This window comes from Eubalaena glacialis, chromosome 6, assembly GCF_028564815.1.
Source record: "Eubalaena glacialis isolate mEubGla1 chromosome 6, mEubGla1.1.hap2.+ XY, whole genome shotgun sequence".
NCBI classification, from domain to species: Eukaryota; Metazoa; Chordata; class Mammalia; order Artiodactyla; family Balaenidae; genus Eubalaena; species Eubalaena glacialis.
Window position 1 is genome coordinate 46,178,314 of NC_083721.1, and position 27,476 is coordinate 46,205,789.

The 27,476-nt window shown below is 34.3% G+C and overlaps 1 protein-coding gene across 3 annotated transcripts in view; it reads left to right on the forward strand.

The window, feature by feature from the left end:
* Nucleotides 1-27,476, forward strand: part of EPHA6 (EPH receptor A6) — an 846,791-nt gene that overhangs the window by 450,044 nt on the left and 369,271 nt on the right. The window contains exon 6 of one of the 3 annotated variants that reach the window (XM_061194034.1): nt 5,927-6,111. The exons of the other annotated variants lie outside the window; for them this stretch is intronic. Coding sequence (XP_061050017.1) covers nt 5,927-6,015 — 89 coding nt within the window. The 3' untranslated portion in view covers nt 6,016-6,111. Of the gene's footprint in view, nt 1-5,926; nt 6,112-27,476 lie in introns of those variants that run through there. 3 annotated transcript variants of the gene reach the window in all.

The following is a 27,476-nucleotide window of genomic DNA, read 5'->3' on the forward strand; positions in this document are numbered from 1 at the left end:
AGTCCATCCTTCTGTTCATGCCAAAGTGCAGTTTGTCAATTGAAAGATGTTAGTTGATGCAGTGGGAATGGACTGGAAAAACTCATGTGGCATGCCAACATAGCTCTTGTACAGTTATTTCAAATTTTTAAACTAGTGACTTTTCACATTTTTAAAACATTGACTAAATCTATAATCAAACAAATCCGAAATCCTGAGCAATATCCATGTGATTTTCAACTAAAAGGAATTCTATTGTTTTTGTTATGCTTGCTTTTGTTTCTAACAGTAGAGTATTATTAGAAATTCCAGAGAGATATATTATAACTCTTGTCAATTTGGGGTAAAAAAATATGTCTTAAGTTTTATCACGTTTAAATTTTTGGAAAGATGTACATTGAGGAAAATTACTAATAAAACCAAATCTATTAAAACAATTTCTTCCACTCCTGAAATGACTCAGTTTTCAATGACAAATAGAGGCAACTTACTCTGATGAGATTAAAATTAAAAATACAGTGGATCTTTAACTTGGAATAATTAAAGTAGCTCTTCTAGGAATAGAAAATAATCATTAGAAGATTATTATATATGATAAAAGCTGTCTTTGTTTTTCCTGAAAAGAACGTTAACCTGTAAGTAGTAGAAGGAAACTTTTTTTTGTTCACAATGCCTGCAAGTTGGGATGTGGGGAGTGGGGAGGTGTGGAAGATGGGAGTAAATATTAACCATTACCAATATAATATAACTATTATCTCTTATATTGATTTATCATTACAATTAAAAACAGATCACCACATATGAAAGAAATATTTGAGAATAAACATGACCCTCAGTATGATGAGAATTCTATGCTAGACTTAATCAAGACAATAATCAGGAGAAGTTCATTGGTTAGATACAGAGCAGGTCAATTTAATTGCTCTAAATTTTCTAGTACACTACAAGTTTGTGCAAATAGTGTCTGTCTTATTCAGTACTTCACACATATACCAGAATCATTATTTCCCCTAAAAAACTCTGTGTCTACTGAATGAAGAAAGAAATGAATGAATGAATGAATGAATAAGAAAAAATGTGCATTGATAATGTGGATTTTAAGTTAGCAGTAAGAAGTTCTGCCTCTATATAATAGCTGGGAGTAGCTTCTATCTGACCAATTGTCCTACAGATAACAACTATAAACTCTGGATAAAATATTAAAAAAAAAACAAAAACAAACTGACTACTTGAAAGGCTCTGGAAATCTCCCAAAAGGAGCCGGATATTTGGGAGGGTTGACACCTGGAGGAAGAGAACAGCACTGGACAAGTTGCCATTTTTACAGTTTTTCCTTGAGATCAGTCCCCAGTGTGTGCCATAATAGGTGCCTAAATTGGGGGAGAAAATCCTTTCTTACTAGTATGGAGAACCAGAAGACAAGAGTTTGGTGCAACCACGACAACTGGAAAGTGAGGGGTCAGAAATGCCAGAAAGGAGAGAGCCACAGAAGAGGGGAGCCCTAAATTATATGTGTAAACTCTACCCTAATCTCTGGCTAATTCTGGAACTGTATATATGTGGGACATATTCTAACAGCCATGTTAAGGCAAAAAGAACTATTCTGTGATTTCAAATGATGCCCACCAAAAAAGAGAGAGTTTGCAGTTCAAATTCAGTCAAGTTATCTACTTCAAAGAATAATAATAATAATCAGTATGTTCAAAGAAACAAAACAGAATACAGAGCCTTAACAGTGTATTATTCACAATGCCTGGGTTGCAATCCAAAATTACTTGACATACAAAGAAATGTGAAAATGTAGGGACTTCCCTGGTGATCCAGTGGTTAAGAATCTGCCTTCCAATGCAGGGCACGTGGATTATATCCCTGGCCAGGGAACTAAGATCCCACATGCCACAGGAAAACCAAGCCTGCGCGCTCTAGAGCCCACGCGCCACAAATAGAGAGAAGCCTGCACGGCACAACGAAGAGCCCGCGCACCGCTACAAAAGGTCCTGCATGCTGCAACGAAGATCCCACGTGCCACAACTAAGACCCAACGCAGCCAACTAAATAAATAAATAAATATTTTTAAAAATTTCCGTTACAAAAAAAAGAAATAGGAAAATGTAGCTCAAGCAAGAAAAAATACGACTAATGGAGACATTCTAAAATGACCCAGGTTTTGAAATTAACAGATAAGCATTTTAATGCTATTATTATAACTATATTCAAGAAAATAAAAAGAACCCAATAGAAATTATAGGACAGAAAAATAAAATATATGAATTTTGAAATTCACTGGATGGATTTAACAGAAGATTGGAAAAGACAGAAGAGTTAGTGAACTTGAAAATAGATATGTAGATATTGTTCCAATCTGAAGAACAGAAAAAATATATATAAATTTTTAAAAGGACAGGTGCCTCAGACCCCATGGGGTGATATAAAAAGTACATTTGAATCTTGGGAGAAGAGAAAGAAAATAGGACAGAAATAAATTGAAAAAATAAAGTCAAAAAAATCCACCAAATTAGGCAAAAAACATAAATTTACAGATTCAAAATTATCAACAAACTCCCAGCAGAATAAATACAAAGAAATCCAATCCTTGACACATTATAGGCAAACTATGTCAAAAAAGTAGAAAATCTTGGAACCACTGGAGAAAATATGTTGGGCTATAAATCAAGTATCAATACATTTAGGTGGATGGAAATAATGTAGCAGATATTCTCTCACTAAAGTGGAACTAAATTAAAAATCAATAGCAATGAGATACTCAGAAAAAAGTAATTATATGGAAATCATACAACACTCTTTAAGTAATCCAAAGAAGAAATATCAAGGGAATTGCAAAATATTTGGAAATGAATACAGGCATACCTTGGAGATATTGCAGGTTTGGTTTCAGACTATCACAATAAAATGAATATCACAATAAAGTGAGTCACATGAATTTTTTGGTTTTCCAGAGCAAATAAAAGTTATTTTTATACTATACTGTAGTATATTAAGAGTACAGTAGCATTATGTCTAAAAAAAAATGTACATGTCTTGATTAAAAAAACTTTATTGCTAAAAAATGCTAACCATCATAAGACCCTTCATCAAGTCATAATCTTTTTGCTGGTGGAGGGTCTTCCCTTGATGTTGATGGCTGCTGAGTGATTAGGGTAAGTGGTTGCTGAAGGTTGAGGTAGCTTTGGTAATTTATTAAAATAAGACAAAGATGAAGTTTGCTATATCAATTGACTTTTCATTTCATGAGCAATTTCTCTAGAATATGCAATGCTGTTTGATAGCATTTTACCCACAGTAAAACTTCTTTCAGAATTGGAGTCAGTCCTCTCAAATCCTGCCACTACTTTAAGTAGTTATTTTATATAATATTCTAAAGGCTTTGTTGTCATTCAACAATCCTTACAACATCTTCACCAGGAGTAGATTCTATCTCAAGAAATCACTTTCTTTGCTCATCCATAAGAAGCAACTCCTCATCCATTGAAGTTTTATCATGAGATAACAGCAGTTTGGTCTCATCTTCAGGATCCACTTCTAATTCTAGTTCTCTTGCTATTTCTACCACATCTGCAGCTACTCCTTCCACTGAAGTCTTGGACCCCCCAATGTCATCCATGGGGGTTGGAATCAACTTCTTCCAAACTCCTATTAATGTTTGATATTTTTACCTCTTCCCATGAATCAGTAATGTTCTTAATGGCATCTAGATAGTAAATTCTCTTCAGAAGGTTTTCAATTTACTTTGGCCATATCCATCAGAGGAATCACTATCTATGGAGCTATAACCTTACGAAATATATTTCTTAAATAAAAGGACTTAAAAATTGAAATTATTCCTTGATCCACGGGCTGCAGAATAGATGTTGTGTCAGCATGAAAACGACATTAATCTTGTTGTACGTGTCTATCAGAGCTCCTAGGTGAACAGGTGTATTGTCAATGAGCAGTAATATTTTGAAAGGAACCTTTTATTTCTAGGCAGTAGGTCTCAACAGTGGGCATAAAATATTCAGTAAATCATGTTATAAACAGATGTGCTGTCATCCAGCCTTTCTTGTTCCATTTATATATCACAGGCAGAGTAGATTTAGCATAATCCTTAAGGGCGCTAGGATTTTCAGAATGGTGAATGGGTATTAGCTTCAACTTAAAAGTCACCAGCTGCATTAGCCCCTAATAAGAGAGTCAGCCTGTCCTTTGAAGTTTTGAATCCAGGCACTGACTTCTCCTCTCTAGTTATGAAAGTCCTAGATGGCATCTTCTTCCGATATAAGGCTGACTTGTCTACATTGAAAGTACGTTGTCTGGTGTGGCTACCTTCATTAATTATCTTAGCTTCATTTTCTGGATAACTTGCTGTAGCTTCTACAGCAGCGCTTACTGCTTCACCTTGCAGTTTTATGTTTTAGAGATAGCTTCTTTCCTTAAACCTCATGAACCAACCTCTGCTGGCTTCAAGCGTTTCTTCAGCAGCTTCTGCACCTCTCTCAGCCTTTATAGAATTGAAGAGAGTTAGGGCCTTGCTCTTGATTAGGCTTTGGCTTAAAAGAATGTTGTGGCTAGTTTGATCTTCTATCCAGATCACTAAAACTTTCTCCATATCAGCAATAAGTCTGTTTCACTTACCATTCGTGTGTTCACTGGAGTGGCAGTTCTAATTCCCTTCAAGAAGATTTTCTTCCATTCACAACTTAGCTAACTGCTTGGGGCAAGGGGCCTAGCTTTCAGCCTATCTTGGATTTTGACTTGGCTTCCTCATTAAGCTTAGTCATTTCTAGCTTTTGATTTGAAATGAGAGATGTGACCCTTCGTTTCACTTGAACACTTAGAGGGCATTGTAGGGTCGTTAACTGTCCTAATTCCTATAATGTTGTGTCTCAGAGAATAGGGAGGCCTGAGGAGAGGGAGAGAGATGGGGAAACAGCCAGTTAGTGGAGCAGTCAGAACACACACAACATTTATTAAGTTTGCTGTGTTATACGGGCACAGTTTGTGACACCCCAAAACAATTACAATAGCAACATGAAAGATCACTGATTGCAGATCCCCATCATAAATACAATAATAATTTAAAAGTTTGAAACATTGGGAGAATTACCAAATGGGCCACTGGCACACAAAGTGAGCAAAAGATTTTTCAAAAATGGTACCAACAGACTTGCTCAACACAGGGTGGATACAGACCTTCAATTTGTGAAAAATACAATATCTGAGAAGTGCAATAAAGTGAAGCACAATAAAACAAGGTGTGCTTGTAATTAAAACACATTAAACCAAAATTTGTGAGATACAACTAGATGGCTTAGAGGGAAATGTGGAGTTTTTAACTGGTTATAGTATAAAAGAAGAAATGTCCGAATCAATCACTTAAAGTTAAGAAGCTAGAAAAAGATGATCAAAATAAAACCAATGCAAGTACAAAGAAGGAACAGTAAAGTTAAGAGCAGAAATCAGTGAAATAGAAAATAGGCACACAATACAGAATATTCACAGAGCCAAAACTAGTTCTTTGAAAAGATCAACAAAGTTGATACACCACTCACAAGACAGAGAACAAGAGAGCGAGATGAGAGAGAGAAAACACAAATTAACAATATCATGAGTGAAAGAGGTATTATCACTACGGATCTAATAAAAAGATAATAACAAGGGAGTAATATGAGCAACTTTACACCAACTACCTTCAACAATTTAGCTGAAATGGAACAATACGTGAAAAATTAGGCAGTTAACAGGGGACTAGGTATGCAAATATCAAAGAATGAGGGTAAAACAGATGTTCAGATGACCAGGTACGGAAAACACAGAAAAGAGAAAAGAGAAAAAAGAAAACAAAAAACAAAAAAACCTCAGCAACTAAATTGAGAGCATGAGAAAAAGCAAAAATGTTATTAGCTATTTTCTGTATTGGGGAGAACTAATTTTTAATTCTTGTTGGTAGAATCCACAGGTATAAACAGAAGAAAGGGAGCTGCCTTGAGGAAAACTCTCTTGGAAAGTAAAGAGTTCCTGTTACCCTCAAGTATGTGACCATCCTTTAGTTAAATAGGAATTTTGATTATATGGTCAGAACTGATTTGACTGAAACCCCATTGAGTTAAAGATGAAAAACTGTAAGAAATAAAACTTTCTCCCAAAAAAAACAGAATAATTTTTTTCACTATTAAGAAGCTATGTAAATAGTACTTCACTACATATAAGGACCAGTTCTACAAAGTTCTGCATTTATTTCTGGGTATGTGATCTTTTATTTTCTGTAATTCTTTTTTTTAATCTTTATTTTTTTAATTGAAGTATAGTTGATTTACAATGTTGTGTTAGTTTCAGGTGTACAGCAAAGTGACTCAGTTATACATACATATATAGCTAATCTTTTTTTCAGATTATTTTCCCATATAGGTTATTACAGAATACTGTGTAGAGTTCCCTGTACTATACAGTAGGTATTTGTTGGTTATCTATTTTATATATAGTAATGTGTATATGTTAATCCCAAACTCCTAATTTATCCCTCCCCGCTTCCCCTTTGGTAACCATAAATTTGTTTTCTATGTCTGTGGATCTATTTCTGTTTTGTATAAAAGTTCATTTGTATCATTTTGTTAGATTCCAGATAGAAGCAATATCATATGATATTTGTCTTTCTCTGTCTGGCTTACTTCACTTAGTATGATAATCTCTAGGTCTATCCATGTTACTGCAAATGACATTACTTCATTCTTTTTTATGGCTGAGTAATATTTCACTGTGTATATATACCATATCTTCTTTATCCATTTATCTGTCGATGGATACTTAGTTTGATTCCACATCTTGGCTATTGTAAATATTGCCACAGTGAACATTGGGGTGCATGTATCTTTTTGGTTTATGGTTTTCTCCTGATATATGCTCAGGAGGGGGATTGCAGTATCATATGGTAGCTCTATTTTTAATTTTGTAAGGAACCTTCATACTGTTTTCCAGAGTGGCTTCACCAGTTTACATTCCCACCAACAGTATAGGAGGGTTCCTTTTTCCCCACACCTTCTCCAACATTTACTATTTGTAGACTTTTTTGATGATGGCCATTCTTACCGGTGTGAGGTGATACTTCATTGTAGTTTTGATTTGCATTTCTCTAATAATTAGCTATGGTGAGCATCTCTTCATGTGCCTTTTGGCCAACTGTATGTCTTCTTTGGAGAAATGTCTATTTAGATCTTCTGCCCATTTTTTGATTGGGTTGTTTGTTTGTTTGTTTTTACATTGAGCTGTATGAGATGTTTGTATATTTTGGAGATTAATCCCTTGTCGGTCGCATCATTTGCAAATATTTCCTCCCTTTGTAATTCTTTTATTAGTTTTCTAGGCTATATAACAAATTACCACAAATTTAGCAGCTTAAAACAATGCCTGTTTATTTTGTCAGCGTTTCTGTGGGTCAGGAGTCCAGGCACGGCTTAGCTATGTCCTCTGCTTAGTGTCTCACAAGGTTGAAGTCAAGGTGTTGGCTGAGCTGTGTTCCTTTTCTAAGAAGATTATGACATCATGAATTTTGCTCTGCATTACTTAACTGAATTAGTTAACTGCATTAACTCAAACTGCACTTGAGAAAATATAATTTATTTACAAGGTAATATATGTAACTCTAAATGAGGTCGGAGGAATCAGCTACACAGGGCAAAATCTCAGATAGTATAATTTATAGTGTAAGGAGAGAAGTAATTAAGTAAGCAAACAATAACAATTTACTTGTCAATCTTTAGTATCTCACCTTACACATGCTCTGACTACTTAGCTAGTGGCCCCACTAAAATGCTTCCATGTATGCTTATGTTGGCCCTATTAGCTCAGTGAAACTCACTAAGGAAAGTGTCTCTGTAGGAGACATTACTCAGCTCCCTTCCATCAATAAGATGTGCCCTTTTGAGTTGTTTTCTCGATAGCGTAATTGTGATGCACGATGCTGAGTCTTCTGTCCAATAGGGAGCAAGGATTGCTTTGTTGTTATACATCTAGTAGGAGCCTCATTGTTTTTCTCTGTGAATAGCACAAAAATTTCATAGGCGCATCATTTTTGGCACAAACTAGGCAGCTTGCCTCACTAATGTGCACACCTAGAGTTGCTGTAACTATCAGTAAGAAACTGTGTTAAATAAATGACTTTGGTTTTTCACCTGCTAGGCTCTAATAGCATCCCCAAAGTAATCTTGGTCTAACAGCTTGAGTCTTTTGCAAAAGCGATCAAGTGATCAATTCTTTTTAACACTAAGGGGTAAACATCAGCTCTGTGCAGAATGCCAGGTGCAAGAGCAGTTGCCGTGAATAGCAGCAGAAATTTAATATGAGTCATGCAATTTAGCATGGGTACCTACTAACAAAATTTTTTAAGTCATTACACCATGTCTGAAAGAAATGAGGCAGTGAGCCTAACAGAAATCAGGCAGTTGATCTAAAAATATGTTTTTATTCATTCAGAAAATATTTCTTAAACATCTAACATTTGCCAGGCTGTGCTAGGTACTGAAGATAAAGCAATAAATAAGGTTGATGTGGTCATTGCTTGCATCAAAAGTACATTTTGGTAAAGGAGAGAGAGAAATACAGACAAAAATCATCATTTAATTACAATTTGATGGGAACTGTGATACAATAGAATATTTCAATGTGCATGAGAGCAAATAAGTTGGAGATTTAGATGTGTCTCATTTTCACAGAAATTAATGCTTCTGAATAACTTAAACCATTGAGTTTGATAAAGATTTATGTATATAATTTTGTTATTCAGTATTGTCAATCAGTATATTTTTGAGCACACCCACATGTATTTTTAAAAGAATTCCTTTAAACCATATATCTGTGATAAAATCACAATATGTTCTACCTCAAAAGTCTTTGTTATTACAAATAAAACCCTTCACATTTAATGTTTATAACTCAGAAAATGAGAAAGCTAAATTTTTATAGCACTTAATTATCATTTTACATTTATTATTTATTTAAATATTTTTAGGCCAAATAATAATTTAGGAATGTGATTTGTATATCATGTTTATGGGCTAATAAGCCAATATTTCATTTTTACCATTTCTGATTTTTTTTTAATTTTGTAACCTTATTATATTTGTTCATTTTATTTAAAGGAGTTTTATCTGGGCATTTGAAAAATATGGGTATACCTTGTTTCATGATATTTTATGAAAAATACAGCAACAAGAACCCTATGGGTTAATTGAATCCACAGTCAAGCACTCACACGTTAATTAACTTGAAAGAAAGTCTATTGAAGTATGCAAACCACCAAGTCAAGGTGTCAATTTCATTTTTATTTTAATCAGATCATCCAATCTGTGAAGGTACTTATGGTCCTAGTTAGTAAAGTAGAAGGATGTGTGGAAGTTCATTAAGATTGCTGTAACGCTTCCAGAAAAAGAACAAAACCTGTGTTTGAAATGGAAGTAATTTAATTACTTATTTACAGAATTCAAGAAGAATTCGCTGTGGTTATACTTTGTAGATTTTACTTTTTGTGTGAGTATAATTTATTTAGTCTAGGAAGTAATTTGGAGATGTTGAGTCTAAGGTTAACAATTCTCTACAGACAATAGCAGTTCTTAAACTGGTTCTGGGTACTTTAGTAGAAGATATCAAAAGCCATAAATACCCCATATCGCCCCTGAAATATATATCAGAAAAGTCTCAGGTGCTACAAAGACAAAAATAAATTATTTCTGTAGGTTATTCAAGCTTATATTTTTTTCTAAAATTATAACAAACTTTTAAGCACCAAATTGAAATGTGAGTTTGTGGAACAATCATTGGCCTGGGAATCAGAATACCAGGGTTTGTATTTCATTATAAAATAATGGAGTAGGTTAAAAATTAACCTCAAGGCTCTTCTAGCGTGATGTTCTGCAGCCCACAGTGGACATACAAACTTGTTTTTTTCTTTTTTGATTCTTATACATTTTACTCATTTTTAAAAGCCCTGAATTAGCTATGGAAAACAGTATGACAGTTTTCTAAAATTAAAAATAGAATTACCATGTGATCCAGCAATTCCACTTCTAGATATATACCCAAAAGAATTGAAAGCGGGGACACTAACATGTTTGTATACCCATGTTCTCAGCAACATTATTCACAGAAGCCAAAAGGTAGAAACAACTGAAGTGTTCATCAACGAATGAACAGATAAATAAAATGTGGTCTATATATACAATAGAATAGTATTCAGCCTTACAACAGAAAGAAATTCTGATACATGCCACATCATGGATGAATCTTGAGGACATTATGCTAAATGAAATAAGCCTATGACAAAAAAGCAAATACTGCGTGATTCTACTTACATGAGGTACCTAGAGTATTCAAATTCAAAGAGATAAAAAGTAGAATGGTGGTTTCCAGGAGCTGGAAAAGGGGAGAATGGAGAAGTAACTCTTTAATTGGCACACATTTTCAGTTTGAGAAGATGAAAAGAAGATGAAAGAAGATGGATGGTGATAATGGTGGCACAGCAGCGTGAATGTACTTAATGTCACTGAACTGTACATTTTTAAATGGTTAAAAGAGTAGATTTTATGTTACGTGCATTTTACCACAATTTTTTAAAAGTCCTGAATTGATGGAAATTTTTTGAGAAAAATTATGAGGACAATTATGAAAAAATCTAATATCCAGCATTATTCTTTGGGGAGATTGTATTTTAGTATGATAGACCCTGTTAGTGTTAGCTGAACCAATTTTTTTGGAATCTAGTCTTCTTCCTTTCACAGTTGGGCTAAACAGTAGTTTTCTCCCACTCTGTTTTAAGTATTTCAGGAGGCATCAAGAAGGCATCCACATTTGAGATGTAGGAGAGAATAAGACGCGGGACTATTTTTCACGTGATAAGATTTCCTTAGATTTATGCTACAGCCAGCAAAATTTCAAAGAAAGAAGCCAATCTTCATGATTAGGATCATGTTTTAAAGAAAATGCGAAACAGTTACATATAAAAACAATTTATTTCTGTGCAACTCTGGAGCCTTGAATATATAAGAATATTGATTTACACCAACAACTGATAATTATTTGCCCTTAGCAGAATCAAGAGGCACTAATTCCTTTTTAAAAATGCCTTTTTAAATAATATATAATTTATTTTGGAATTTGGTGTTTAATTTTGAAAGTAAGTGGGCCTGATTTTCTGGAAAATCACTTCAAAAAATTAATGAAGCACAAATTGAAGACTTGAGTTTGGGATGTCCATATTAAACAATCATGAGCAACCTTCCCATTCCAAGAAAATACCTTCTCTCAGGTCAGGTTGATATTGGCTGGTATAGAAGGAGAAGTTAACATGTTTAGATTTCAAAGAGTTCTACTGTATACAAAGAAAAAAAGAAAGTTATATGTTAACAAAACAAGATCTTATCAATATCTCGAAAACTAGAGCTACTTTACCAAGACCTTAATGTGTAGAATTTATTCATGGAAAATATATTTAGAATGTAGATATATTCATTTTATAGTAATTTGAAAGACAAATGATTATTTCTTACATTTTGTGTTAAAAATCATAAAATAAGATGTCAGTATTTTATGTCATCAGATATTTATTGAGCACTTATTATTTACCAAGAAATTAGCTTATTCTAGGAATGCAAATCTGCATAAGCTAGACACTGTCTTAGACACCATCAAAGGACATAAGCTGTTAAGAAGTGTGATATCTTCAGGACACCACAAGATTCTGTAGGAACAGACAGAAGGGAAACCTAGTCCAGTCTAGTGATGTCCACAAATTTTTCCAGAAGAGTTAAATCTAAGCATAAACCTTACAAAAATGATTAAGGTTTGACTGTAAAAACTAATAAAAGGTAGGGAGGTGGGTGGTTAAAGGTATTAAGGAATAGCAAAGAGGTATCTGCCTTAAAATCCATAATCTAATTTGTATATGTGTAACCAAAGCTTGTTTAATATTTATTTAGAACTGCTAAAATATGATATTGAGTTTACTTTGAGACATTTTAAAGAATTTTAAAGATATTCCTTTATTTGGAATAAAGAAATATTCCAAAGCAGTTGACAGCTCAGCAGTAGGTGAGCCTCAGGTTCTATAATGTTCTATTTTATTCTAAACACTACCCTGTCACATTTTAAATATTATGATAGAAAAAAATTATAGAGACACTTTAATAGATTATATTTTTCACTCCTCTATTTCCAGTAGTGGACAGTAGCCCCCTCCTATATTCCTGTGGTTTTCCTATAAAGAATCCATGGCTGAATTTAAATAAAAGGTTGTTTGGGGGTTGTTTGGTTTGGTTGTGGTTGTGTTTTTTTGTTTTTGTTTTTCCCCTGTAAGATCTGTTCTGTTTTAATCAACCTCAGATAAGGGGGTTTATTTTGTTTTGCTTTTCTACAACTACGTTCTGTAAAATAAAAAAGAATCCCACTCTGTGGGGAGTAAGACTCATTCACTCAATGGCATAAAACTCTCAGTTGCTACAATCTGGATTCAAAACCCACCATCAACATTTCTCTCTCACAATATTATGGAAAGATACTGAAACTTCAGCAGGCTCTCTCTAAATCAGCCTGAGAAAATTCAGTATGGGATTGTTGTTTTGGCTTATCTTGAAAGGCCACATTGATTTAAGGCCTTTCTAACTATAGAAACTCCACATTGTGATGTACTGATCCCTTGCATTTCCATCTAAATCTAGATATTTCCGTTTTCCTGGTCTTTCTATATTCTAGGCAATTTATTCTCTTGTATATTAATAAGAACAATATACTAGGTATAGCACTTTTATTAATTCATTAATTAATTCAACAAATATTTATTCAACACCTACTGTGTACCAGGCAGCATTTGCTGGTCTGTCATCAGTGCACTAAATAAATCCAGTAGGCAACAGTTTAAAATTTTCCAGTGATGGGATATTTAAAGTGGTAGAACCCTCTTTTAAAATTAAGCATTAGATTGAATCATTTAGATAACTAATGGAGAAGGTCCTATGTTCATATGTACATGTGTGGAAATGCTATTTCTGAACAAGTTTATTGTTAATAGAACAATCTAAGGCTGAAATTAATAACACACCAGCATAGAATATGCCACTACTTTTTTCTCACTACCCTGTAAAAACAAAGAGTGGGGATAAGCAATAACCAGACATGAGAGTAAGCAAATCCAACAAAAAGTGTATGTTTGGAAAAACTAAACAAATTAATAAACTGTGATTATATAATTATGAGGAATATAAAAACTATTTTATTGTAAGTCAGAAAACTTGGGTCATGTACTACCTCTCATCATTGTTTAAAAACTATGGCCTTGAATTCCATGAGTTCATTGAACTGAACTTCTGTCCCTGTGAAATGAAAATAATAAGAGCTGGCATTTACCAGGCACTTCATTGAGTCCTCACAACACCCCAGGAGGAGATATCATTACTATTCCCTTTTTGAAGATGAAGAATGATGGTACGTAAATTAGAAACTTGGCCAAGGTAACACAGTCAATGAGTGGAGACTGAGATTTGAACCCGGGAAGTCTTACTTTAGAACCCATGGCTATGAACCTGTGAGTGCTTTTATAAGGCCATGCATGAAGTAATAAAAATGAAAGAGCTTTATAATCTATTGTGCTAAAAACACTAACCTATAATAATATTATTATTAAAGTGTGAATGATTAACACATTGCCTGTTTTGTGTGTGTGAACTCATCTTTAAAGTAAACAGAGAGTAAGTTAACCTCCCAGATCAGCTAAAACAGGTCACATGCTCAGACTTGATCTTCTAAGACACTGTATGGGACAGCAGTGAGGAAAGTAAGGTCCCAGCATTTCCTTCCCTGGCTCCCTTCCTGCAATGTTATTTCTGGCCTGCTGTGTGTCCCTGGATAGTGGGTCACTGCTCCTTTCCAGGCAACTTCTCTTTCTGACTTTCCTTTGGTTTTCTGCTTAACTGCCTAATCCATCCCATTAGACCCAAAGACAGTAACAATTGCTTTTTGGTTTGGGGCTTTCGTTTGTTTCTAGCTCCCCATTATCCCTGTAGCTCCCCTACACTCTTCTCACACCTTTGTAAGCAGTCCCTTTTATAAAATCTTCCAAAATTATCCCAGTTTGAGTGTACCATCTGGTTCCTGTTGGTAACATAATTGGTATGGTATACTGGCTATTAGGAGGCATTTGGGGGGGCTTTCAGATAACACTGGCAGGTTAATACAACTACTAACTAAAACATCTATGTTAAATAAGAATAGCAATAAAAATATTCCAGTGAAAAATCTATCTCCACTTTAGATATAGTCTCTTAAAATAATTAGTACATTTAAAATGCACAAGACCAAAAACAAAAAGCAATGTAACATGCCTGTGCATAACCAGAGCCTGACTGTGATTTTTTTTCTAATGTACTTTCTTATGTAACATAGCATTACTTTCACACTTCTTAAATAATTCATGTGTACCTTTGCAAGTTCAATGTGCTGACTTCAAAGCTCAAAATTTACATGTTCTTTGTTTGACAACATTACCATATGTTGGTAAACACTGAACTCATCTGGAATATTTTAAGCCTTTTCCTAATAATATTGGAATAATGTTGGAAAGAATCAAATCAGAAACTGCCTATTTTTTTGAGACAAATGTCAGTTAATCACAGCCTGAAGGCACATTTTAATTTCTGTCTATTGTCCTCATATATTTTATTAGTAGTAAAAGGAAAACATACTAGTATACATTGACAGATTAAAATGAGAGACTATATCATATCTGCTTCTATTAAAATACAGTGTATGGATAGTTTTGAAACATTTACACATATATATGTATACATACACATATATAAATCAAAATAAGTCAACAATACTTCAACATGTACAAATTTACTTAATTTGAAAATATAAATGCCTATGTAAAGATAAGTAGCATTTTTATTTTCATGAACAATATTTCATAACTAATAGATTTTCTTTTTTACCTTATAAACCTTATATACTAGTCAAAAGTAATAATTATTGAATTTATATTTGCTACATTTTTATTTGTTGAAGAATTCAGCCTGTTTCAGTGGTAGTATGTTTTCAGAATGAATGAATTAATGAAATGAAATATAAAAGAAAAAATTTTTTAAGTTTTCCAAATTCCAACTTCATTTGTCTGTTAACGTCTTTAAAAATCTCTAGAGAGGCATACAAGTAAGCATGCATTCATTCATTCTTTGAACATAGAGGTATTAGGTGCTTATTATTTGCCAGGCACAACCCAGGCGCTTGGGACAATTATCACTATATTTGGGTGGGGAAAACATACAATAAACGAGTAAATAAATGAATAAACATTTACTCATTGTGATTACTGCTGTAAGGGAAAAACATGGTTGCTATGAAAGATAAGTTGACCTATTTTGGATACAGAGGTCAAAGAAAGTCTCTTTAAAGAATTGACACTTAAACTGTTATCTGAAGAATCAGAATAAGCCAGCATGTGAACAGTGTTCTAGAAACAAGAAAAAGCAGATGGCTCTGAGCTGAGAAAAGAGTTTTCCATGTTCTGACAGAGGACGTTTGTAGCTGGACTATAGTGAATAAGGGAGCAAAGCCTCATGATAGAATGATGGAATTTTGGCTTCCTAGGAGCCAGAGCATGCAGGTGAGAAATTTGGATTATATTTTAAGTTATTTTTGGAAGACACTGAAAGTTTTCAAACAGGAGGTGGCATTACCTGAATTACCTCTTTAAAAGAGTGTCTGGCTGCAGTGTGGGGAAGGGATTGATGAAGTCAAGAGTGAAAGGAAAGAAATAAAAAACGTTTTCATTAGATCAGCCAAGAAATAAAGGCAGTTTGGACTGGTTTGGTGCCAATGGAAATGGAGAAAAGTGAATAGAGTCAAGGTATATTTTTAAAGTAAAGCTGGCAGGACTTGCTGATGATTGTTTGGTGGATATGGGGGATCAAGGAAAAAGAGGAATCATGGTTGACTTTCAAGTTTCTGTCTTTAGCAGCTGGGTAAATGGTGGTTCCAATTACTGATATGGGCAAGACTAGGGACCATCAGATAATTACCAACCTGGCTTAGGTGGCTGGCATCAGCTTTTTGCCTTAAATTCAATATGATTTTCATTTTGATTTCCATTCCTTGCTCCTTGGACCTCCTTGTTTTATGCAACCTATGAGTCCTACTGACTGACACAGTAATACATTTCACGGCCAGAATTTAATTTCTGTCTTTAAAACATTTATATACTAATAATCAATATGTGCCTTTCCTATGTTTTGCTGGTTGTAAATAACATCTAGAGTGACAGCCCTAGTTATTTACCATATTTTGCAGTATGCTACTTTTATTTTCAGGCTGCTAATATATAACAACAAGCTACCAGGTGAAAAAAAATCAAACTTATCAATCTTCTATTCTCTCCATAAGGACAGTAGCTTTATGAAAGCAGGGACCATATATACCATTTTAGTCCCTTCAGTGCCTAACAATAAAAAACAAATAACTGTTGATTTGAAACTGACAGCAAAGCATTAGAGTGATCCCTTCACCCTCCACCACCCCCTATTTTCAGTCGTATGGCATTTGCCGCTGCTGTGGTAGCAAACTCAGCCAAATTGAGATTTGGAACCTATAATATACTACTTGTGATGACAGATGCACGAATAGAGACTTGGTGCTTCCATTTATGAAGAAGGTGATCTGATTCTGCCAAGGAATACTTTCCAACTCAAAACTCTCAATGTTTCTAAAAATTAGCACAGGAAGAAATATTAATAATAGTTTTCATTCATTCATTCATTTATTCATTCATCTAGCATATAAGAATGCTGACTATGTGCCAGTCTTAGGAATATAAATGTGAATAAGAGAAAATTCCTGACCCCAAACAGTTCATAGTATAACAAGAAAAATGTATAGTCCTGACATACTTGTCTGCCACTTTTTTTTTCTGCCACTCTTATAGTGCTGCTATATTATGGCTGTATTCAGCAAGTTAGGTGTACTTAGTCATTTGCATACCATGTAAAGCCACAGTATATACCAAATGAACTTCAGGGTTTTTGGGAGATAATATTTGTTAAATACTAACTGATATCACTGTAATAGTTTAAATGCTATGGAATCTAAAGGAAAGCAGGAAATGTATAGTGGCTATTATATATTAAAGGGTCTTTTATTTTATGAGATTTAACATGCCAGTTTGCACAACTCTATACAGTATGACGAATGAACATTTTCTAATTTACTCTGTGCTAAGCATTGTGCTTTGTGTATTAAAAATGTTATCTGATTTACGTTTTTGAAACAATACTGTAAGGATGCAGTTATAATCACCATTTTTCAGAGAGAATCTGAAGTTCAGAGAGTTTGAATAAGTTGTGCAAGATCATGTAGCTAATGAGAGATGGAACTGAGACGTAAGGCAAGCATGCCTGGAACTGGAATGTAAGGCAATCATCTGATTTATTTCCGTTGTTGGATGCTAGAGAATTATAATTCCTTCTATTTCTGGGATCATGAATAAGGGTGGGAGATGAAAAGTCTGGTCGCATCCATAGCTGAATTTTACTGTAGCTAAATATGTTTAATCCATGCAAGAAGATCCACAATTATCTGAGGGATTCATGGGTCCTAAAGCCTTTTCATTATAAATATCAAATTCAACATAGCATTTTAGCTAATTTGTTTTATGTGAAAGGTACATTAAGTTCAAACTTTATGTCAATTTTAAATTTGATTCTTAAAAATAAACGTATAGACAAAGATGTAGGGAAAGTGAAACTTTCATGCATTGTTCAGGAGCCAGTCAATTGGTATAATCTCTTTGGAGAGTAAGATGGTATGAAGATGTGTATATACTTCATACAAATGCAATTCTACTTTTATATTCACACTTTAAGTGTTTTTTTTTTTTTTTTAATGGAATCAGTTGTTTATTTGTTTATTTATTTATGGCTGTGTTGGGTCTTCGTTTCTGTGCGAGGGCTTTCTCTAGTTGTGGCAAGTGGGGGCCACTCTTCATCGCGGTGCGCGGGCCTCTCATTATCGCGGCCTCTCTTGTTGCGGAGCACAGGCTCCAGACGCGCAGGCTCAGTAGTTGCGGCTCACGGGCCTAGTTGCTCCGCGGCATGTGGGATCTTCCCAGACCAGGGCTCGAACCTGTGTCCCCTGCATTGGCAGGCAGATTCTCAACCACTGCGCCACCAGGGAAGCCCCTTATATTCACACTTTAAAGAGATTCTCACATGTGCTCAAGGAGAAGTGGGCAGAGATGTTCAGTGCCGCATTGGTTTCAATAGCAATAATTTAAAAAGGACCTATAATTTTATCAATATAGGAATAAGTAAATAACTTTCAGTATAGTAATACAATGAAATATTATACAGCAGTTAAAGTGAATGAACCAGATGTACATGTGTTGGCATAAATTTAGAAATTTAGAAAATGAAACATTGAATTAAAGACATAATACACGTAAAATAATTCATTTTAAGTAAACTTTAAAAGCACTCCAAACAAGATTTTATCACCATATACTACATTTCATACTATACTATATTATATATAGTACAATATATAGTATTGTTACATATTACAATAGTAATATTATGCATTTTAAGTTTATATATATGCTTATAGTAAACATAGAAGGATGTTGCAGAAAAAGATACATACCAGTAACCAGGCTAATGGTTACTTTTGGGGTAAAACACAAGAGAATTTGATTAAGGAGATTATTATAAAAGGGACTCATTTATCTGGAACGTTGTTTTGTTTTGTTTTTAATTACACAAAAACATATGGAAACCAAATCCTTCAAATTTCCTGTTTTTTAAAACTAGGTGGTGACATATGTTTATTCGTTGTACTGTTGTCCTTTTCTCTTTGCGTGTATGAAATTTCATGATAAACAGTAGGCTTGTACTTGAAATTATCTTCTTAAGAGCATTTTTGTGATTTACATTATTAAAGAGGTTTTTTTAAGTAATTTCTATTTATGAAATGTAATTTTGGAATGAATAGTATATTTCCAATCCCTCTTTGAAATGTACATTTTTATTTTAAATGGCTATAACAAAATTAAGAACAAACATTTTGGATGAGATATAGTTTTTCATCCTTTTTGCAATTTAAAAAATGCTCCATGTCTCTGATCTCACATTTCAGCCTTGTGATGACAGCTTAGTCATAAAATATCAATCACAGCAATAGGCTGTGGGAATAAGCTGATAATATTCCTCTTTTCCAATGAGTCGAGTAGTTGAAAAATTTGTAAGTTCCCAGCTACTGTGGTCACATCCATTTCTTTGTTAATAAAGAAAGTAAGTCATTTTAAAAGATAAGGTAAAATTAGAATATTATTTCACAAGTCATTTACTCTTGAAGTCAGAAAATTGATCCAAAAATGGCTTGTTATTTGAATTCATCAGCCACAAAGTCAGTAACTATTCAGCCTTTTAGGAAGTAGTATCTGTAAAAAGAAATAGTGCTTTTGAATTGTTATAATGTGATTTGAAAGTTAGAGATGATCATTTTTAAAAGAAAATGCCATTTGATTCTGAACTTATCTTTTATTACCATCTTGCTTTATATCACTAAGACTTCATATATTGTAGTCAATTTAAAAAGCCATTACAACTACCTCATTTTATACCCTCATGTAACGCAGACATTTTCTTCTCTACAAGAATGTCTTTTGCCTGTTTTTTTAAAAATAAATCAGCTGTTTTTGCTGTGTAAAATTATTGAAAAATGATTTATATGAAGCATTTGTTGGATATATAATTCTTTGAAAAATTGTTTATTTTTTTTGAAGGTGTTATTTCACTGTTAAATCCATGGCTTTTGTTTTACACTAGAGGTAAAACTTTTCAAGGCTTTCTCAGAGACTGAAATATGTTCTCTGATTTTATTTTCCTTTACTTAGGGAAGTAATAGCTATTTGAACTCCTGTTTCTCTCAATACTTTCTATATTCTAGGTGCATTATATATCTTAAAGGACTAAAGTAAAAGTTAAGACAAGTTCCAAACCTCATATACTTCACTCCTGTTTCCAAATTAATCCCTCCTTCCAGCTTCCCACTTTCACAAGTGCTTTCACAATTCTCCCAGTTGCCCAGACTCAAAACCTTTCCTCTCCTGCCCTTTTGCATCTTTCACCTTTAACATCCTCATTCTTACCTACCAATCAGGAATCAGTTTCCAAAGGAACCATCCTGTTTTGGTACCTCTCATTACCACTCTTTCCCAGGCCCCCATTGCCTCAAGCCTGGGTTATTGCAACAGTCTTCTGAATGTTCTCCTTGATGCCATCTCTCCTCATCTTGACAATCCACCCACAGCACTACTTTTTTTTCCTCCAATTTACACTACTGAGTTTAAATATTTACTCTCTTCTCTAATGGTATTTATGACTTCTTGTTTTCTGGCTTTGGAGACTTTGCATAGTCTTGGTTAATATTTCTTATTAGACCTAACGTTTTTATAGAACAAATATTTATTGAGCACCTACGATGTGTTAAACTCATGCAGGCACTGGGCACACAACAGCAAACAAGACAAAAATGGTTCTTACTGTACCTCTTTAGTCTCTCCACAAAGTAATGGGTATCTCTCATTTCCCAACAAAACCTTATACTTTCTACATACTCTGGTCATCCTGTTACATAGGCCTTTATTCTTCTCCTTACATAATAAAAGGGAGGGTATTTTTGAAATAAGTTGTCTTAATCATTAAGCTACCCCCTCCCACTTCTGTTGTTTCTGATTTAAGATTGGTCTCTTTAGCATCACTGAGAAAATACTAGGGAGAATTCAGTGAATTCCATAATTATTAGCGTATTAAACTTTGTAGCTAAATGGTAACTTCAGCACATTTTATTCCCATAAAATCCTGGATCAGGGTGAGAAAGAGGGAGGGGCTAAGGTGGAAAAAGCTATTGAGTAAAATTTGCTGAATATACATTTTCTTCTGTCTCTTATTTATTTAAGCCACAAAGCAAATTAATCAGTTTTTTATAACTATAACTATGAAGAATTAAAGGCATAGCTGATGAAAAAAGGATGGTCAGTGCATATCCTAGGTAATACATCTCTGCTTAATTTCCTGAGAAAATATAAGTATCATGTTAATAAATATTGTTTTTAAATATTTGAACCCTTACTACAGATATAAAATTAATGCTTGAGAAAAATCAGTAATGCAATATTACTCAGCAGCTGAAAGGAACAAACCACTAATATTGGGTTGGCCAAAAAGTTCATTCAGGTTTTCCGTAAGAGGTTATGGAAAAACCCAAACAAACTTTTTGGCCAACCCAATACATGCAACAACATGGATTAATCCTAATTTATTTTGCTAAAAGAAAAAAAAATACAAAAAAGATTGCATACTGTATGATTCATTCATATAAAAACATAGAAAATGCAACCTAACCTATGTTGAGAGAAGGTGGATCAATAGTTGTCTGGGACAGTTGTGGGAGAGCAAGGGATTGCAAATGGTGCAAGAGGAATCTTTTGCTGGTAATAAAAATATCTGGTATCTTGCTGGTTTACGGGTGTATACATATGTCAAAACTCGTCAAATTGTACAATGTAAATGTATACAATTAATTATGTATGAGGCATACAATAGTGAGGGGAAAACATTAGATTTTAATATTTCACTGTTATAATAATAGAGATACCAAGACAAATACAATCCAGATTTTTCCCCCAAAGGTACTAATTTTAGTAAAACTTAAGCATGGAATTACTTTAGAAAGATAAACTGACCTACATGTGGAAGTGTTCAGAATGAAATAATCAGGCTTCTAGTTGGATCATCTGGCTAGTAGAACTGGTTGATCACGTGTTGCAATTTCTCTTTGAAATGTCTATGAAACAGATATAAAAACATAGTGAAAAAAGAATATTTCCAGGTGTGAAGTCAATTAGGAGTAACAGCATGTTTTCAGAATCTGAAAGGATTCTCTAAATGTCTAAGGCAGAATGAACTAGGCTGAATATGCTTATCATTGGTTTACGTTTCTGAAAGTGAAGAGAGTTTTCAGCCTTTCTTTGATTCATTTTGACAATCTTTGTCTTTTAATTGGAGCATTTAGATCATTGGCATTCAAAGCAATTATTGATATATTTGGATTATTATCTACCATATTTGTCACTGTTTTCTATTTGTTGCTTTTGTTCTTTGTTCTTATTTTTGTCTTCCACTCTTTTTCTGCCTTTCATCATTTTTAATTAAAGATCTTATATGATTCTATTTTCTTTTCTTTCTTAGCATATTGCTTATACTTCTTGTTTATGTTTTTTTAGTGGCTACCCTAGAGTTTGCAATAGGCATTTATAGCTAATCCAAATCTACCTTCAGATAACACTATTGGACTCCACAAGTAGTCTGAGTACTTTATAATAACAAAATAATCCTAATTCCTTCCTCCCATCCCTTGTATCATTGTTGTCATTAATTTCGCTTATATATAAGCATATTTAAACACATATATGATATATATAAGCATATATATACATAAGATGTATACATGAGCATATATATATGTAAGCATACATGATTGAATACATTGTTACTATCGTTATTTTGAAGAAACATTTGTGTTAGATCAATTAAGAATAAAAAAAAGTTTTAATTTTACTTCATTTATTCCTTCTTCAGTGTTCTTCCTTTTTTATGTTGATCTGAGTTTCTGACCTATATTATTTTCCTCTCTCTAAAGAACTTCTTTTAACATCCTGCAAGGCAGGTCAACTGGCAAGAAATTTCCTCAATTTTTCTTTGTCTGAAAAAGTCATTGTTTCTCCTTCACTTTTGAGGGACAATTTTGCAGGGTAGAGAATTCTAGGTTGGTGGGGTTTTTTCTCTAAACACTTTAAATATTTTACTCTACTCTCTTCTTTCTTGCATGGTTTCTGAGGAAAAATCAGATGTAATTTTTGTCTTTGTTCTTCTATAGGTGAGGTGTTTTATTTTCCTCTGGCTTCCTTCAGGACGTTTTCTTTACCTTTATCTTCTGTAGTTTGAAAGTGGTATGTCTGAGTGTAGTTTTTTTGACATTTACCTTCATTGCTTCCTGGATCTGTGGTTTGGTGTCTGACATTAGTTTGGGGGAATTCTCAGTCATTATTGTTTCAGATATTTCTTCTGCTTCTTCTATTTCTTCTCCTTTTGGTGTTCTTCTTATACATATGTCGCACTTTTTGTAGTTTTCACACAGTCCTTGAGTATTGTTTTATCCAGCCTTTGCTGTCTTTGCTTTTCGGTTTTTAAGGTTTCTATTGGTATATCCTCTAGCTCAGAAATTTTTTCCTCAACTGTGTCCAGTCTACTACTGAGCTCAATAAAGGCATTCTTTATTTCTGTTAACAGTGTTTTTTCTTTCTAGCATTACTATTTATTTATTTATTTTATTATTTTATTGTTTTTGGCTGCGTTGGGTCTTTGTTGCTGTGCGTGACTTTCTCTAGTTGCAGTCAGCAGGGGTTATTCTTCATTGAGGTACGCAGGCTTCTCATTGCGGTGGCTTCTCTTGTTGTGGAGCATAGGCTCTAGGGTGTGCAGGCTTCAGTAGCTGTGGCACGTGGGCTTCCGTAGTTGTGGCTCATGAGTCCTAGAGCTCAGGCTCAGTAGTTGTGGAGCACAGGCTTGGTTGCTCCGCAGAATGTGGGATCTTCCCAGACCAGGAATCGAACCCATGTCCCCTGCATTGGCAGGTGGATGTTTAACCAGTGTGCCACCAGGGAAGCCCTCTAGCATTACTTTTGATCCTTTCCATCTCTCTGCTTATATTGCCCATCTGTTCTTGCATGCTGTCTACTTTATCCTTTAAAGCCCTTATCATATTAATCATAGTTGTTTAAAATTCCTGGTCTGCTAATTTTAACATCTATCCAGTGTCTAGTTCTGATGCTTGTTCTGTCTATTCAAATTGTGTTTTTTGCCTTTCGCCATGCCTTGTAATTTTTCTTAATAGATGGACATGAAGTATTAGGTAAAAGGAACTGCTATAAATAGCCCTTTAGTAATGTACTGATGAGGTGAGGAAGAGGGGAAGCATGCCATAGTCCTATGATTAGGTCTCAGTCTTTTTGTGAGGCTGTGCCTCTGGATTGTGAACTTCACAAGTATTCTTCAGGGTTTCTTTTTCTCCCTGCTTAGGTGGAAAAAGATGACTAGAGTGGGCTGGGTTGAGTATTTCTTTTCCCTAAGTCAGTTAGGCTCTGAATACATCAGCAGGTTAGGCTCTGGTTAACTAGTTGCCCCTGAGGGCAGATCTTATTAAGAACAGAGTGTTGTAGCATATTTCAAAATGGTTCCTTTTCTCCTACTGCTGCCTGAAGCATGAGGGAGTTTTTCTCCAAGTTTTAGTGCAAGAACCTGGAGGTAAAATTCACAAAGTATGGGAGTTCTTCTATCAGTGGAAGCCCTGGAGTTTTTAACTCTCCAGAGTTGTCCATATTGAGCCTCCAGCAATTTGTCAATTACAGTTCAGGTTTTCCTACCACAACACTGGTTTCCACACTGGTTTCTGTTCTTGAGTCTCTGCTCCAGTAAGCTGGGACTCCCTGTATTTGCCTGTCTGTCCCTCTAATTTGGGAGCAGTGGTTTGCCCTCTAACTTCATCTCTTTTATGAATCCAAGAAGGGTTGTTGATTTTTCAGTCTGTTCAGATTATTACTTCTTTTTGGGATGGAGTGGTGACTTCCATGCTCCTTACAGGTGCAACCAGGCCCACTGTCTATTTTGCTTCAGAAATGCAATATCTAAACTGGAACATTGGCAAATCATTTCTGCCTGGTGGGTGCTCCTTTTTTTGAGTCAATGAGACTTCTTGCCAGCACTATTACTTTCTACAGTCATTCAGGGATTTATACTCATCAGAAAAACAGGAAGTAAGGAAAATGATGCCAAGAAATGATGAATTATGCTGGTAGCAGTTTGGGGAAGATAAGAAGAGTATAAGTAAAAATTTATGATGCAGATTTCATATTATCAGGGTACCAGAGACTCAGGTAATGAGGATAGGAGAATATTTAGTAGAATTACATTTGATAAAAATCATCTAGAATCTGAAAATTCAGGCACATCCACCTGTTGTCCAGCTCTGAGTCTAAGTAGATGACACAGGGACCCACATGGATAAAAGTGTGACAAAGACAGTTTTCATGTCCTGTGTATTGCCAAAGTTCACCTGGAGAGATTTTTCATTTGAAAAACAGTTAACAACAAAACCCAAAGCCATCATGTGACCAATTAAAAATATTTCAGAACCAAGGAAAAAACATAATATAGATGATTAGGAGGAAGTTCAGACCTCTGAAAATCTTTTTACTTTAGAAACGAGAAACATAGAAAAATATTTATGATTTTCAAAAGTATGGGCTTTGATCTCATGGGGGAAAAAAGCATAAGGTAAAAAAAAAAAGTTGGATGTGAAATGAGAATGTAGATGTACTAATTAAAGACATCAGAAAAACAATTATGTGATAAAGAATAATAAAACTTGATGTGATAGGAAATGGAGAAATGACAAACTAAATGAATAATGAAATACTAGGGAGAATTCAGTGAATTCCATAATTATTAGCGTATTAAACTTAAAGCAGTGAGACAGAAGTCCATGGGAGGATAGAGAGCAACTCTACCACACAGGTGCACCTTAGGAAGTATCCAGAAGTCATTGAAGACAGACCTATAATAGTCATCACAAAATTTAAAACCTGATCTACAGAATGAAAAGATCTCATTTATATTGCCTAGAAACAATCTGGAGACATGTTTTGGTTATATATACCTTTTTTTTTCTTTAACACAAGGATTTTAAAATATATATCTTGCAGGTTTTGTGATAGTAAAAATAATTATTGACAAAAAATTTATCAGGCCTATCGTCAGAATAAATGCTAGAAGGTGCTTCCTACGTATGGACTGCTTTACCCTCTATAGTCACTGACCACTTTGAGAAATACATATACACATATTCTCACGTGCCTAAAATTATGCTCACAAGCAAAGGAGATTCACAGTCTGCCGGCAGCACACCCAGGGAACTTCTCAGCCTTCAAAGAGCGCTAAGCGTTGAGGGGGAAATATTGTGACACAAACTTTTATACCCAGACAAGTTGCATTTCGTATGTGAAAGAAATGAAAAGTCTGAGCTATTCAACAGTTATCATTATACTCTTATAGAAAAAAAGTATTTACTGACATATTTCAACTATGAAGTGAATCAAATATAAAAACTCACATGGACTAGTCACAGAGTAATTAAAAAGGGAAATCTGTCTATGAATTTATAATAAAAATATAATTCCAATTTATTTACATAGAAAATATCTATCTCAGTAATATGATAATAGTGAACATTTTTAAGTTTCCTTTTTAAATATACAGTCTGAAATCTCCCATCTCCTGATGTTAAAGCAACATCTGCATCAATAACAGAAAAACTGAGGCAGAAGAACGAATAAGTGACCTGTAAGACAAAATGGTGGAAATAACTGCCGAGGAGCAAAATAAAAAAAAAAAAATGAAAAGAATTGAAGACAATCTCAGAGACCTCTGGAACAACAATAGACGCACCAACATTCTAATTATAGGGGTCCCAGAAGAAGAAGAAAAAAAGAAAGGGTCTGAGAAAATATTTGAAGAGATTATAGTTGAAAACTTCCCTAATATGGGAAAGGAAATAGTTAATCAAGTCCTGGAAGCACAGAGAGTCCCATACAGGATAAATCCAAGGAGAAACACGCCAAGACACATATTAATCAAACTGTCAAAAATTAAATATAAAGAAAACATATTAAAAGCAGCAAGGGAAAAACAACAAATAACACACAAGGGAATCCCCATAAGGTTAACAGCTGATCTTTCAGCAGAAACTCTGCAAGCCAGAAGAGAGTGGCAGGATATACTTAAAGTGATGAAGGAGAAAAACCTACAACCAAGGTTACTCTACCCAGCAAGGATCTCATTCAGATTTGATGGAGAAATTAAAAGCTTTACAGACAAGCAAAAGCTAAGAGAATTCAGCACCACCAAACCAGCTTTACAACAAATGCTAAAGGAACTTCTCTAATCAGGAAACACAAGAGAAGGAAAAGACCTACAATAATAAACCCAAAACAATTAAGAAAATGGTAATAGGAACATACATATCGATAATAACCTTGAATGTAAATGGATTACATGCCCCAACCAAAAGACACTGGCTGAATGGATACAAAAACAACACCCATATATATGCTGTCTACAAGAGGCCCACTTCAGACCCAGGGACACATACATACTGAAAGTGAAGGGATGGAAAAAAAGATATCCCGTGCAAATGGAAATCAAAAGAAAGCTGGAATACCAATATTCGTATCAGATAAAATAGACTTTAAAATAAAGACTGTTACAAAAGATAAAGAGGGATACTACATAATGATCAAGGGATCAATCCAAGAAGAAGATATAACAATTATAAATGTTTATGCACCCAACATAGGA